Source organism: Vulpes lagopus, chromosome 8, assembly GCF_018345385.1.
Source record: "Vulpes lagopus strain Blue_001 chromosome 8, ASM1834538v1, whole genome shotgun sequence".
Taxonomy (NCBI): Eukaryota; Metazoa; Chordata; class Mammalia; order Carnivora; family Canidae; genus Vulpes; species Vulpes lagopus.
This window is the reverse complement of record NC_054831.1, coordinates 39916793-39933561: the sequence shown is the minus strand read 5'-3', so window position 1 is coordinate 39933561 and position 16769 is coordinate 39916793. Positions and strand designations below refer to the sequence as shown.

General features: G+C 40.3%; 1 protein-coding gene across 2 annotated transcripts in view; it reads left to right on the top strand.

Annotated features, from left to right (window-relative positions):
* Positions 1-16769, top strand: part of FLT1 (fms related receptor tyrosine kinase 1) — a 177526-nt gene that overhangs the window by 73890 nt on the left and 86867 nt on the right. For both annotated transcript variants that reach the window (XM_041764815.1, XM_041764814.1), the window contains exon 11: positions 8195-8309. In XM_041764815.1, coding sequence (XP_041620749.1) covers positions 8195-8309 — 115 coding nt within the window. The remainder of the gene's footprint in view (positions 1-8194; positions 8310-16769) is intronic.

Sequence of the window (16769 nt, the reverse complement as noted above, 5' to 3'; positions counted from 1 at the left end):
TGGTAACATGGCGTTACTTCTTTTGAGTTTGCAATGTTAAGGACACATTCATTTCCCAAAGAATTTGAGTTGGTTTACAAAGAGTACAATAAATAATTTAGCAAACCTGAATGAAAGGAGAAAATGCGGTGAGGCCAGTACTAAGATAACGGCCCATATGCTTTTACTCTCTAGTGTCAAGAGAGAGAAAGAGAAATGAAATAGACACGTGGAAGATTAAGGGGCCCATCAGATAAAAACCAACCAAGAAAAAGCTTTCAGGAAACTGAAATTTGAGAAAAGTGATTTCTCCTGTCATAATCCTTGGGATGTAGTGTGCACAAACTCCTCAACCACATTTCTACTTCAGTGAGTGTCACGGGACTGGAAATCATCACATTCCTTAGTGTTCATCAGTGGAATAACACCAAACCAGAATTTATTAAAAGTGGTACAATGCAGGGTGCTTGGATGGCTTAATCGGTTAAGAGTCCAACTCTTGATTTTGGCTCTGGTCATGATCTCAGGGTCATGAGATCAAGCCCCGAGTCAGGCTCTGCACTCAGCCAGGAGTCTGCTTGAGAGTCTCTCTCTCCCTCTCCCCCTGCCCTTTCCCCATCACACGTGTGCATGCTCTCTCTCTCTCTCTCTCTCTCTCAAATAATTTTTTTAAAAGTTATATGATTTGTCTGTTTAAGAATTATTCAAAGGATTGAAAAGATTCTAAGTTCTCTGAGCAACTTTCTGTGACTCTGATTCTCATAGCTGGGTTTTTGCTGTCCAGGCTTACAAAACTAGGCAGTAGTAAAACTATGATTTGAACTCAGGTCAGAGTAGGTCTCAATTCTACGTTCCTAATGCTAAATTGTGATTGCCCACCCCTACGGCTGAAGGATCTTCGGACATTTCAGCATTGACAGCTATATAAAAGGTAATGTGCTCTCTTCCTTTCCGTGAGAACAAAATGTAACAATAGCTTGAAATAGAGTTAACACCTTAAGATTCCTTGAATGGATTCAAGATATTATTTGTAGCTCCTCTTGAGATTTTCCTAAGGAATTTTTTTTTTTTATGATAGTCACAGAGAGAGAGAGAGAGAGAGAGAGGCAGAGGGAGAAGCAGGCTCCATGCACCGGGAGCCCGATGTGGGATTCAATCCCGGGTCTCCAGGATCGCGCCCTGGGCCAAAGGCAGGCGCCAAACCGCTGTGCCACCCAGGGATCCCATTCCTAAGGAATTTTTATTTATCAAATCACCCTTCCTCAACTGAGCAGTCTTTTCACTTAGAAGAAAAAAATGAATGAACAAAGTAGGTGTTCTTGTTATGACCCACACCTGGGTGTGGCCTAGTAAGTATCCATCCTTTGTCATCCCGGTCAGGGTGGCAAGGATGCCTTGGCCTGGCTCAGGTTCTGTAAAAGAGAGAACAGAGTCATGGGTGGCTTGGAGCTGTTGGTGGAAGCAAGCAGGGAGAGAGGAGGAAGGAAAGCAGAGGCTGGGAAGACAGGCCTTGTTCTGAGTGTGAATGGACCATGAGACCCTGGAGGGCAGGAAGCAGCGCAGGCCAAGATGCTCACGGAAAAGCTCTTATCGAAACAGAGGTGGCCAGGGCGCTGGATCACCTCCACCATTGTCCAAGGAGCTGACCCAGAGCCTTCAATCCCTGAGAAGCCTTCTCCACTCCCCCCTCTCCATTCAGACAAGAAGTAGTTTTCAGTATGGGCTCCAAGGCGTCACAAGGTCTCCCTGTGTGCAAGAGAGCCACTTGTCCAGAATCCCCTCAGCGTGACCCTGTGACCACCCTGAAGGCCCAGGCCCTCTTCCTGGAGCAGAAGGAGCAGGAACCATTCTGTCTAAACACTCCTTCCAACTCCGCACCTTTTTCTGCCAGCATCCCCTCCCCTATATTGTTTTATTTGTTTTGAGAGAACGTGAGAGGAGGGGAATAGAGAGTGTGTGCAGATTCTATTAATCTGATGGCTCAGATACACTATCACTAATGTTTTGACACAACACCCACAGTAGCAGAGCAAAGTTTACATCAGGCCCTGCTACAGGATGGCGCACCATAATGGGGAACCAGCCCCGGCCATGCCCTCTGGCTGGCTGCCAGGTGGTCTTTTTTTTTTTTTTTTCCTTTCTAGGCTTTTTTAAAAGACATTTTACAGCCTCGATTTGTTCTTTATTACTGCTCTACCCCTTTGTTTCCTAACTTGAAATGATTCAATATTCTGTACAAACAGATTCTAATCAGAGTTAGCACGTGCAGTCAAATCCCATTAAACAGATAAGCAGAATTCACACCAGAAGTCCTTAGATCTCATCATCCAAAAGAGAAAAAGGGAGAAAGAGATTATTCTCTGTCTTGAGACCTTGTAGAGTTTTCTAGAGCCTCTTTTCCAATGAAGTGTGTTTTAATTATAAATCGATACATTCATTGCTAGGCATGGCTCAGGCTCAAATAGGCAGCCATTGGGGATTGGGTGCTCAGCTCACCACTGCGCACCCCCACACCCACCCCAGAGGCCCTCTTTAAAGTGTGCTGCCTGCTTCAAGTATTGAAATTCATAGTAAAACAGGCTAACTTCATCCCAGAGCATGTCTGGGATTGTGCAGACACAAATAAGTTAGAGGGAAGACTAAGATTGTGATAAAAGTTGGATTCGTTATTTCGTTGGAAGATTTTTTTAAATGATAAAATTCATCAGCCAGTAGGAACCCAGGAGTTCCTATAATTTTAGCATCAAAACATTTTGATGATCAAAACAAATCAATTTATGTCAAAAATGTAATTACAAAATAATCTTCTGCCCTTTCCTCCTTTACCAAACGACTAGGTGCTGCTTCTCCTTTTGAAAGCTAAATTTGCACTTTCTCTTGGTGTCTGACTTTGTACCAGTTTGATTCAGAGGACCCCCCAGAGTTTTCCTCTAGCCTGTGACTCTGAGCCAGATTCACCCTGTGAAGAATGGTGATAGAAGTTTGAGGAGGCTCCTTGGGAACAGAATTTGTCCTATGTGATGGATTGAGTTCTGGTGTGGTGAAAAGAGTTGAATATATCTGGGTTATGATCCCAGGTCTGCTAGGTTCTGTGGGAGTCTGAGGAAGGCATTTGGTTTTTCTGAGTCTTGGTTTCCATAGTAGTAAAATGATTTTTGAAATGGTCATTTATAATGCCTGCTTCACTTAAGGGCAACTGTGAAAATTAGTTGGACTTAAATGTGCATAGTCCCCTAGTCCAGGCCTGGTCTATTAGCAGTAGCTCAGTAACAGCCAGTTTCCCTTCAGCCAATCAAGAGTCAGGATTTAGCAGAACAGAAATGTTGAAAGAAAGATCAGCTTAATATCATTTATTTATCATGGGATGAAAAAGGTGAGCCAAAAAAAAAAAAAAAAGCCATCTCTTCTTACGTTGAGATTTAGACTATGGAGTAGAACCTTCTGGAAATAGCAGAAATCATTTAAGAAATGAGAAGTCATACTGGATAACTCCAGGAGATTGTGGGTATCGTAACAGGCACTAAACAGATGGTTGGCTTCTAGAAAGGCTCGGTGAAGTGTTGAACTGTTCTGAGAACGCCACTTCGAAGAATGAACAGATACTAACCATCAGTGGCTAACGCTCACCCAGCTGGATGCTCCCTTCTGATTCCACCAGATGCAACCAGCCATCCTCTAAAGAAAGTATGAGCTCTGTGTCTGAGGGAAGGTGAGGGGAAAGGAAAGCAGGAAGAATGTAGAAGGTCTGAAAATCAGAATTGTTCAAAGCCAGCACTAAGAAAAAGCACAGGTGAACACAAATGGGCCTTTGGGTACACTCTGCCCTGCTTTTCCTATTAGGCGGTCGACAGGATTTGTGAAATTAAGTGGGAACTGAGTTCAGAGCCTGGATGGCAAAGGGAGTTCTACTATAAGCTGTAATTGTGCAGCTTGCACACTTTGGGCACTGAATACATGTTGGTGTGTGGTAAGAATTGTTTGCTAAATTTTGGGAAGAAGCTTTGATGCAGAAAGGGCTAAAAAAAAGAAAAAGAAAAAGGCATTAAATCCCCAGTGCAGTAATAGAATTTGTGTAGTGAATGTTTGAGCAGCCTTTTCTTCCTATATACAAAGAAGCACTGAAGTATGAAAATCTCTTGGTATATGATGATATTATGCGGATATTATGTTGCATGTGGGGTAAGGGTTAAGTGCACAGATTTTGGAATGAGCCAGAACTGATGAAAATTCTGCCTCTGCCATTGACTAGCTGTTTAACCTTGGGTAATTTACTTAACCTCTCTAATCTTCAATTTCCCTGTCCATTAAAGGGGGGGCGGTGATAGCACCTACTTTTTTAGGTTGTGTAGTTTAATGAGATAGAATATATGAACCACTTAGCATGGTGCTTAGCATGTAGAAAATAGAGTATAATATTGCATGGTGTATATTACAATTATTATAGCCCATTGGCTAGTTAGCTTGCCTGTTAGGAGCAGCAGTCAAGATTGCAGGTTGGACCTCAGTGCTAGCTTTGTCTTTGGCTGTGGCCCCAGACTGCCTTCATCTGTCTTTGGTCACATAGGAGCCAAATATTTATGAATGTGAAGGGAATAGGGCAAATCCATCACCACTACAGGAAAAATCAACCAGAGCATGCAGGTCTGTAATGCCATCTGCACCTATGGAGGGTGGTGTTTTCCCATTATGGATGGAAAGAAGCAGCCTGGTTACTTAGACCAGGTGGGAGAGTCCCACAGATGGCTCCCAGTTGGAGTTAGACAGACTGACATGTCACACGTAGGGTCTCAGCTCCATGTGTTGGATTCATAATTGGCTGTTTTGTTTTAACTTATTTATATCAATCTCTTGTCCAAAACGAATTTGTTTCAACTCCAGGGCAATTGATGAGATGACATGGAATACACCCTTACCCCGGAAATTTTTTGCGTCTCAATGGTTATAAATACCTCCATGCTATTGTATTTGTCACTCTGTATGCAAATGGAGGTAGGAGTCCGAAAGCTCATTAGGCAAGAGACAGAGGCTTGGAGCATGGAGAGGACCGCGTGGAGCTGAAGCTGATAACAGTGGCCTTGTCCAGAATAGTGCCTGGGAGCTTTCTTATCTCCCTTTGGCAGGAGGTGCTGTGGGCTTCCTGTGCGAAATCAGGAGTGAACGCTGCTTTCCTCTTGTTGTTCGGCTTCCTCCCCCCTCAAGACGGTTCCCAGCACAGTGATTATCTTTGCATCTTCAAACATGGCACAATCTACTTCCTTAAGAGCTTGATGTATTCTTAAGGCTTAGGCAAATTCCCTTCCCCCTAAATCTCTTTTCAAGTGCTGTTATATAGTCAGGTTCCTAAATGACATGCTATTTTTATGGTTCCAATTACAAAGAGGGAAAAAGAAGAAAAAAAAAAACAGTCCCCAAATTAGAAAATGGCCACAGAATGTGTCCTTTGCACTGGGAGGACCCTGCCGTGAGTCTAGCCTACAGTTTCCATACTAGGGCTTTTGCCATCAGCTGCCACCCCTGGGGGCTGGGGGTGGGGGTCAGAGGCTGACAGCCCTGCATGAACTTGGGCAGCAGACTGCACTTCCCTCGGGAAACGCCTAGACTTGCTGTACTCCAACATATTTCTTTGCCTTTCCTGAAGACCAGGAGTATGCAATTAAGATCTCTGCCTGAGGCATCCGTTTATCTTTTTCACTTCTTTGGGGGAAAAGGAATGGAATTAAAAGCTTCTTTTCCAGATACAAGAGAACGTCAGCTGTTTGATGGCACAAGGCCAATACAGGTGTGCCCGTGTGTAATAAACCTATCTACATGTAAGGCATATGTGCGTTGTGTATACCTGTAAATGCATTGAGTGTATGTGAAGGACATGAGGTCAACCAGTGGCTCAAGGCATGAATGTTACAGTCCAAAAAACGGAGAGTAGGGTCTTTGAAAAATAGCAAAATGACTTCAGATTTCAAAACTAGCACTAAAATGTTTCAAGTAAAGGAGAAAGTATATGATTTCTCTTGGGTTCATTTTCCTCTACTAATCAATAACAGTTAAAATGTTCACTTACTTTACCTGATGACTATAAAGAATATCTGTTAGAAATTGCATAAATTCCTTTAGGAATGGCCAGTCCCTATTATTCTTTCTTATTTTAAATCTTACAGTCTAACTGTAAAAGAGATATTTGGACAACATTTGGGGACATCTGGCTTATGAAACAGGTACAACTAGGCATAATGCATTATTTTCATGTACTTTCAAAAAGTACATTCTTTCAGGGATATGCACTGAAGTATGTAGGGCTGAAATAACACAACATCTGAGAATGGCTTTAAAATACTTCACAGGAGAGAAAAATGGAAAGAAATAAGTATAGACAAAACAACTGTGGCAAAACCCCGATAACTGTTACGTCCGGGTGATGAGTATATGGAGCTTTATTACACTAAGGCTGTACTTACCAATTATGTTTGAAAATAATGAACAACTAAAACAAATGAAAGCTCTTTCTAGAAACAGAGTATCGGTCCCCCATGAACATTTACAGATGTTCATGGAGTGCCACAGGCATGCTTGGCCCTTGTACCTTGAGGACAGAGTGAATAAGTAGATATGGCCCCTGTACCCTGGAGATGCTGGCCTAATGGGGCCACTTAAGACATGGTCCGGGGGAGGAGATGACAGGTCTGGAGAAGAGACCACCTAGGAAGACTTGGTGGTTTGACAGTCTGGAGTCCCTTCTCAGCTCAAGGACCAGAGAAGGAAAATCACAGAACTTTTTCCTGGTCATCACAATCCCATCTATCCTACCTTCTCCCTCTACTTATTTTAAGTAAATCATGGGCCACCATTGGCTACCTAAGATGAACTACTCATTCTCTTTGGAAATTGGGCTGTGAAATTCCTCCTGGTTTGAAAATCCCCATAATCTGCCCACGACAAGTACAAATTAGAGCCCAGCAGGCTCTCTGCTCACCACAAATTCTAGGTAGGGAATGGGCAATGAATGGCCTTGACTGTTGGACAGGGAAGCCTCGGATTTTAACAGTATAGTCATTGGAGCTTTGGGAGCAAAAAGGAGTCCACTAAAAACCAGAACATTTGGGGGTTTGGTCTGGGAGTAGTTTTGTGGGTGTTGAGTGGGAAAAGCCAGCTGTCAGTAAGGCCAATTAAGATAGTACTACCCAGATCAGCATGAACTTAAGTGCCTTTTTTTGTTGTTTGGATTTTTTTTTATTTATGTAGAACCTGGGATATGTAAAATGCAATAAATGGTTAATATTTCTACCAAAATTTGAGTAGTAAGCCATATGAAAACAAGCTTGCTGATAAGAAGATTTGAAAGAACATGCTCACTTCTCTCTTTAAAAGGGTACTCTACTAGCTAGTTTCATATAAGAGGTGTCGTGGACTTTTAGAAACAGAAAAGATCATTTTATAATTAAACACTTGAGGTCTAAGGAGCTAAAGAGCTTTTCATGATACCCCAAAACTTGGAAGTAAATAGAATTTAATAACGGCTTCATGCTGTGTGTTTTCATATACATTTAATTAGCCCTGGAGAAAAATTAGCTGTATAGTGGAATATTTGGATGAAAAACCAACCTTTTATAGATGTGAAATGCTATTATTTCCTCAAGGTTTCCATTCATTAACATAACTTCTTTTTTCCCCTGTGTTTGCATGTTTCCTCCACTAGGCACTAATTAAAATCAAGATATTAAATTTCCTAATTTTTGCATTTTTACTTACTACTTAACAGAAGAAGGTATAGAGATACACTGGTGTGGGTTTCTTTCACAGGTAAACATACGTTCTGTTTTTATTTTTATTTATTTTTTAAAGATTGTATTTATTTATTCATGAGAGACACAGAGAGAGAGAGAGAGAGAGAGAGAGAGAGAGAGAGGTACAGACACAGGCAGAAGCAGGCTCCATTTCATGCAGGGAGCCTGACGTGGGACTCGATCCTGGGTCTCTAGGACCACACCCTGGGCTGAAAGCGACGCTAAACCACTGAGCCATTCAGGCTGCCCTATTTTCTGTTTTTAAATTGTGAGGATGAATATGGAGGGGAAAAATCTAAGGAAAAGAAAAAATGTATTTTGTTATCTTTGTTATCTCAGGACTTAACCAATGATTTTTATTTTACCTGTCACCATGGGCTGGACCATGCTACAAAGCAATATAGTGATGACTTACTTTTTTTTTTTTTTTTAAATAGGTATGACTTTTGCTCCAGCAAGGAAGAGTCTCTAATCGTGGAGCTGGACAGCAACATAGGAAACAGGATTGAGAGCATCACTCAGCGCACAGCAATAATAGAAGGAAAGAATAAGGTATGGTGTGTAAAAATAAGCACTGGCATGTTTACTTTATTTTTTAAAATCTTACTTTTTTTGAGAGAGAAAGACCATGAGCAGGGGGTGGGGCAAAGGGGAAGGGAAAGGTAGGCTCCCCACTAAAGGGCCATGGGGCTCGATCCCAGGACCTCGAGATCATTCATGACCTGGGCCAAAGTCAGATTTTGTTTTGTTTTGTTTTTAAATATTTTATCTATTTATTCATGAGATACACAGAGAGAGATAGGCAGAGACAGAGGCAGAGGAAGAGGTAGGCTCTGTGCAGGGAGCCCGATGCAGGACTCGATCCCAGGACCCCGGGATCACACCCTGAGCCAAAGGCAGACACCCAGCCACTGAGCCACCCAGGCACCCCAGGGATATTTATTTTAATTTTTTTTTTTAATTTTTTTTTTTTTTTTAATTTATGATAGTCACAGAGAGAGAGAGAGAGAGAGGCAGAGACACAGGCAGAGGGAGAAGCAGGCTCCATGCATCGGGAGCCCGATGTGGGATTCAATCCCGGGTCTCCAGGATCGCGCCCTGGGCCTAAGGCAGGCGCCAAACCGCTGCGCCACCCAGGGATCCCGGGATATTTATTTTAAATACACACACTCAACAACCAGTTCTGGGTTTACTAGAACCAGAAGTAATGCAAATGCTCAAAGATTCAGAGAGAAGAAAGACAAAGCTCTGAAATATGTCTTCATGGAGAGATACCCTGAGACTGCTTAAAGTATGTTCTCTAACGGCCCACCAGTTGCAAAGGAATGAGTACTAGGTCCTAATGGAAGAGGGGGAAACTCTCAAGTATCAATGGCTTTCAACCCTGGCTTAATATTAGAATATTCCACCAATTATTATTACATTTGAATCTCTAGAGCAGAGCCCAGAGTCCATAAAAGTTCCCTGGGAGATTTTAGCATGTACTCAGGAGTGAGAATCTCTGACATACATAAAGTGGGGTGTCGATAAGCAAAAGCTAGTACAAGGCTTAGGGATAAAATGGAATATATCCATTTCACAAAATATCTTGTTTTCCCTCTCTCTTTGCAAAAGCAAAGCCTAAGTAAGAGTATGTAAACCTATATAGTGTATCAGGATTCCCTGACCTAAGAAATACAAATCAAAAGCTCAGTGAGGGGATCCCTGGGTGGCTCAGTGGTTTAGCGCCTGCCTTTGGCCCAGGGCGCGATCCTGGAGTCCTGGGATCAAGTCCCACGTCGAGCTCCCGGCATGGAGCCTGCTTCTCCTTCTGCCTGTGTCTCTGCCTCTCTATGTCTGTCATGAATAAATTAAAAAAAAAAAAAAAGTTCAATGAGATATTGCCTGACACCTGTTAGAATAGGCATGGACAAGGACGTGGAGAAAAGGGAAACTTTGTACACTATTGGGTTGTAAATTTATACAGCTATTATGAAAAATTAGGTTTTTAAAGGTTCCTTAAAAAATTAAAAATAGATCTACCCTTTAATTTAGCAATTCCACTTCTGGGTATATAGCCAAAGAAGACAAAAACACTAACTCAAAGATATCTACACCCTTTATGGTCATAGCAGCACTATTTATAATAGCCAAGATATGGAAACAACTTAAGTGCCCACTGAATGAATGAATGATACATGGTGTGTATACACACAATGGAATATTACTCAGCTGCATAAAAGAATGAAATCTTGCCACTTGTGACATGGATGCACTTTGAGGACGCTTTGCTAAGTGAAAGAAGTCAGGCAAAGACGGGCAAACACTGTATTCCACTTACATGTGGAATCTGAAACAAACAAAACCCCAAGCATAATTATAGGTTACAGAGCACAGATTGATGCTTGCCAGAGGCAGGGGGTAAGGGTTGTGAAAAATAAGGGAAGGTGGTCAAAAGGTACAAGTTCCAGTTATAAAATAACTAAGTCCCAGGGATGTATTGTATAACATGGTGAATATAGTTAGTAATACTGAACTGCATATTTGAAAGTTGCTAAGAGTATAGACCTTAGAAGTTCTCATCACAAGAAAAAAGATTGGTTTAAATATGTATGATGACAGATTTTAAGAGGACTGACTGTGGTGATCTGTTGCAATATACACAAATATTGAATTATGATGTCTGTACGTTTGAAACTAATACAATGTTATATATCAATTATACCTCAATTAAAAAAGAGATTTCTAACCAAAAAAAAAGGTTCCCTGACCTAATGAGGGCCTAGCAGGTATCTTTGCTGGTACTTTTATAGTTTTAAGAAATTTTTATTGATGTATGATTGACCTGCAAAACCTGGATAAATTTCATGTATACAGTTTAATGACTTTGGAGATAAATATACACCCATGAAACCATCACCACATTCAATGCCATAAACTTATCCATCACCTCTAGAGGTTTCCTACTGAATGTATGAATGTATGAGTGAATCAATGATAACACATAGCAAATGTATACAACACAGCATTGTTCACTAGAAGTGCTAGGCTCTACATTGGGTCTCTAGGACTTATGCATCTAGCACAACTGAAACTTTATAGTTTCTAGTTTGACCAATTTTGGAAGATTCAACTCTAAAAAAGGTGCCAAGAAACTGTAAAGGCTCTGAGATTGTACCCTACTTTCAGGCTAACAGGCCTGTCATAGTTCTATGTTTGGTGATTGAAGACCTACTACTCAGCGGGTCAGCTACAGGACTTTATTACAGCGGATTTTGAGGGCTTCAGGTTAGCACTGGTCCCCTTGCCCCCAGGTGCCCAGGTACAATCTGTGCACGCAGTGGATTTACAGAATAGCTGAGGAATCCTGAACATAGGGAACCTGCATTTTTTTTATAACAGGTGGTGGCCTTTGCTGCCCCTCTTGCACACTGTTCATTCCCTATTCTCCTGACTTCCACTGAGCCTCAGCAGTAGTTGACACCTTGTGAACCAGGCACATCCCATGGACCTCAGACTTTTCTTTTGCTGAATTCATGAAAAATGTAGTCTAGGGATCCCTGGGCGGCTCAGTGGTTTAGCGCCTGCCTTTGGCCCAGGGCGCGATCCTGGAGACCCGGGATCGAATCCCATGTCGGGCTCCCGGTGCATGGAGCCTGCTTCTCCCTCTGCCTATGTCTCTGCCTCTCTCTCTCTCACTGTGTGCCTATCATAAATAAATAAAATTTAAAAAAAAAATGTAGTCTAAAAATCTTCTATTATCAAGCATAGGAGTAGTGATGCTTTAAAAAGGAAAAACCTATTAACTCCTTGCCAAACTATTTATACATGCATATCTTGATTCAGAGTAGTTCTTTTGTTTGGGTACTGTCTGCCTGAGTGTGGTTACGCTTATGTTATCTGTGTATTCAGCTGTATTTTTTGCATTTGAAGGCAACAAAGTAGATGGCATCATTCCTCCCATGCAGGATTGAACAATGATGACAAATAACATCTGAATTCCTTGTTATGTAAAACTTTTTGACATATGCTCATGTCAACATCATTCTTTGGCCGGCCAGAGTGGTTATCTAACTTTTTAAAGATAAGAAAACAGGGGTGATGAGATGAACTCAAAGCCACACAGCTTAAATGTGGCAGATGAGAACCTCAAAGCAAAGTCTTCCTATTCCAAAAGCCACAGCTCTACTAAAATTAAAGTGGTGACAGCACTTTAAATAAAAGCATGATTTTCATGCTTGCATGAAAATATGAGCAGGGCAGCCTGGGTGGCTCAGCGGTTTAGCACCGCCTTCAGCCCAGGGTGTGATCCTGGAGACCCGGGATCGAGTCCCACGTCAGGCTCCCTGCATGGAGCCTGCTTCTCTCTCTGCCCCCTCCTCTCTCTCTCTCTCTCTCTCTCTCTCTCTCTCTCTCTCAAGTAAATAAATAAATAAAATCTTTAAAAAAGAAAAAAGAAAAGTATACCCAATCAATTCTTTAAAAAAAAAAAGAAAAGAAAATATGAGCAATCACTTGTCAAGGATTTAAGAAGTGTTGTTATGACTACAGCAGTGGTTTATAATTCTTTTTCTCTAACACAAATGAACAGTAGTTTGAAACATCCCCTGAAGGGTAACTGTTGATGAGAGAGCAGTTCAATGAAATACTTAAAGAAAAGGAAATTCTATAAACTTGGAAATTCAATTTGAGCAACAGTACATTTTTTTTTTTAAAGAAAGGAAATGCCTCACAGTAGAAAGCAGATTAGTTGTCACAAAAGACTAGAAAACTTCAAGATGCCATTGAGTGTATGTCCATTCATTTTGCCTTCTCCTGACTATATCAAGTAGAGTTACTATTTACTGGTTATTTTAAAAAAAGGATTTATGAGCCTAATTCCAGTAGTAACTTTTAGTTATATTTTGGCATCCCAGCCACAAAACAAAATACAATAGAAAAGAAAGTGGAAAATGAAAAAGCCAAGCAAGGTTTTGGATTAGCCTGAACCATGAAAGAGCAACCTGACTCTATATAGAATACATAGAATACCTGGAAGGCATGGAGGGCGTGAAGTCACAAAACCCAAGTGAGATAAGGAACTTCCCTGATTGTTTCCAAGCGGCTTGAAACAAGTTTGTCTTGTGATTTTGTCATTATGCAGAGGTTTTACGTACAGCCCTCCAGACACAGTGGGCACTTATGCTGACCAGCCTGCAGCCAGGAGCCAGGGCTAAGCTCTGCCATTTTCTGTCTTGTGTAGCCACATGCACATCAGCCCCCTTGTCTGAACCTGCATTCCCTCCTCCAAAAGATGGAGCTAATAATATTTACCCTCCCTCGTTTGCCCCTTGTTATAAACACGATTGTCATACCCACCCTGATGAAATCCCCAGGTTGATGGTGATTGTATACGATGAAGACTATTTGTTCAATAATTGTCTGCACTGAAAAACTTTTAATACTCTTTCTTTTCTTTTTTTTTTATAATAAATTTATTTTTTATTGGTGTTCAATTTACCAACATACAGAATAACACCCATTAATACTCTTTCTGAACAAAGTTGATACCTATATCATATATAGATGGCATATCCTAACACTGTCTGTAACTGCAATAGATCATTCTAATTATTCAAGTCCTAAATTTAGAAGAATTTACCACTTTCACTTTTGGCATCCATGAATTTATTTCTGTGTATGTATGAAAAAATTTGTGATGATGACAGATGGAAAGTTTGCCATTTCAGTATTTGCGCTGGTCTTTCCTTTACAATTAAAACTGCTTTTCTGTTCTGTCCATATTTAGAAAGTATATTAAAGTCCCAACTTAGACTATAATGATAGTTTTACCTACAGTCGCATATTTAGCCTGCCCAGCGACACCCCACACAAATCAGGGGAATGGAGGTCCTGCTGGAGCACCCATTGGATTCTAGGATTTCCTTTTTTTTTTCCTTTGCTTTGTTTTTCATTTTGTTTTGTTTAACTCATAGAAGAGTGCAGCGGACAATAAATTTAGTTTCCTCATTGGCAAGTCTTGGCCTGGATTTGTGAAAAATGAGTCATCAATTGGAGTTGCTAATAGCAAGTGCGGAGTTTTAGTATTCTTTAATGGGGTTGCCAGACGATTGGGTTTGTAACTATGGAGTAGGAAGTAGAAGGAACCCTGTGTAAGAAAAAAAAAACATCGAGGAAATACATATTACAGCATTATTTCTGTGAGGCTGGAGAATTGTGACAATTTTAATGTCTTAGAAACTATTTCCATTGAAATTGTTTGAAGGCTACCTTGGAAAGTGCGCCATATGAGATTGAACCATGACAGAGGTCTTCAATCTAATGACAGAATTACAGATTATTTCTCATTTCCCACACTCAATTTCTTTGAATTCTCACATTCTATTTTCCCATCACTTGGCTCTAATGTGTCACCAAGGTTAATTTTAGGTTCTTCCGTGACCTTTATATATCTACTTTTATGTCTCCCTGACACACTTGAAAGGAAATGATATTAGAAACATCCCGAGATAAAAATCATGGGTCCATATTTAGATCTTTTAAAACTCATTCTGGAAATTAGACTGAATTACACATCATCCCATCCATTCTCGTCCATGAGGTTCAGACCACATTGTGGTAGGGAGTTACTAATGCTTAGAGAGAGGGAAGGAAGGAAGGAAGGAAGGAGTATGAATAACTTCCCAACTTACAGTACCTGATGACAGATTTCATCAGCATTCCCGGGTCATACAAAGGAACCCAGAGAATGACTTTCAGGGTCCATTTCTAATATCTAGATCCCAGAGTTCCTGGCAGGGCAAGTAGAGGCACCCCCAAAGTCTAGGTTCAGAGCTAAAAAAAAATTATGGCAAATGAAGACTTAATTATAGAATGAAGACATGCAACATCCTTGAGAATTTCTTTTGATGCACCTTCTAAATGATTATAATTTCAAACATATGTGACAACTCAAATTCTTGGCACTTTCTCTTTTAAAGTATTAAGTTAATATTTGGTGTTCCCACTGTTGAGCTATTTTCATTTTTTTCACCTTTTGAAACAATAGTATTTGGTTATGAGCACTGGGGAATGGATTTGTCCCTTTTACTCAGAAGACTTCTGCATTTAGACTTAATGTCTGTCCTAAGAGAAGTTATCCGCTGCCCAGAAAAACCATGCTCTCCTGTATCTCACACTTGAGCTCCTTTTTCTGACCCTGTAATATTTATACTTCAGTGAACAAATATTTTTTGTTTTTCATGAAAATATGTTTTCGTTTCTAAGTTAAAAATATATTCTCTGGAAAAAGAAGTGCTCTAGAAATCAGATAATTTTTTAACATACTTGATCATACATAGGATATTAATTACCTCTTTTTAAAATTTCTTCTTCAATTATAACTTTTTCATTCATCAGTCAGATTTTCAAACCTTATAGCAACATATGAGTTGAAAAATAGCTTGCAGCTTATGTAAAATAATAAGAAAGCAGTATTTCTCTACATAGTAGCATTTTAGCTGATGTGACCCATCTCTGCCAATTTAAGGATATATTCTTTTTTTATTTAAATCCAATTAGCCACCATATAGTACATCATTAGTTGCAGATGTGGAGATCAGTAATGCATCATTTGCATAGATCACCCAGTGCTCATCACATCACATACCCTCCTTAAAGGCACGGTGAAATAAAAATAATTTTAATAGAAATATAGATGCAACTTTCAGATTCAGGCAGTCACTATCCCTAATGTCAGACATCCTTTGGCCCAAATTGAAATGAGTTTCTCACTTATTTACTGAGCCACAAATTGAAGAATGTAGATGAAATTCTGCTGAGGCCCCTGAGGATAAACATTTGAGAGCTAACGTCATAAGAAAAGCAGTGCTTGAGCTGAGGGTGCCTTCATTGGTGTCCCCTGGGTCGGAACTTGTCGCATACCGCTTCTAAGCATCTGAGCCCAAGTTTGCAGAGACCAAATAAAGAAGTCAGACTCTTACTTGATGGCCTGAATTGTCCCAGCAACCATGAGCTGACACGTCCTTTTACGCTGTCACCTACAAGCTTTTCTTCGGACTACTTCCATTGCTCTTCCATGGCTCTTAACTGGTGGGTACAATAATTAAAAGAAATATTCTGAATAGCATTTCCTTTTGTCTCTTGCCCCTTTATATAGATTATTAACACAGGGAAAGAGACACCTGAGTTCCTTTCATAGTTTCCTCCGCTGATCATTTGCCTCCAATGTCAGTGTTTCTCTGCTAAAGAAAGAATAACATATATTTGATCTTCAAGCAGGGAAATTCTTCCCTAAGAGTAAGGAGAGTGTCACACTCATCATCTCTGTTTCCCTGACAACATCTGTGAAATGCCTTGATAAATCTCAATAGATGTTTGCTAAGTTGAATGAAATTGCCACATATTGCAGATGCTTTCATTTCTAGTAATTTCAGTAACTCACAGAGGATATATGAGTAGATGTAATTAAGCAGATCTAAGAAACAGAAGAGGCAAGCTCATGTGATATACACAATACCATAGTGAGAATTACAGAGACTTTGGAGCAAAAAGCTTGCTTGCTAAAAAAAACTGAGAGTCTATTTTTCAGTTTTCTTGATCTGTAGGTTAAAGGTAACTCATTGGCTAGAATATGAGAACATAAGCAAAGTGCTTATTAGCCCATTACTTAGCAATTCAAAAAATGCTGGAGCCCTTTGTAGAACTTGGTTTCATCATCTAAGAAAGCCCACCATCACATTTCTGCTTATATATTACTTTAGCCTGTATGTCCCTTGATCTAATACCACTTCAGTTAGGATACCCTTTTTCGGGAGGAAGCATCAGCAAGCCTTGCTAATTTCAAAGCCAATGACCAGTTACTCTTGTTCTAGGAGATAAGCTGTAACAATTTATAAGTAACTGGATGCACTTTTTTTTTTTTTTTTAATACAGCAACTAACTCCTCTTTTCATCCATTTCAGATAAAGGATGCATTATACTTTTGCAAGGCTGGGTTAAATTTTAAAACTGTCAGCAACCTGTTTCATTTTA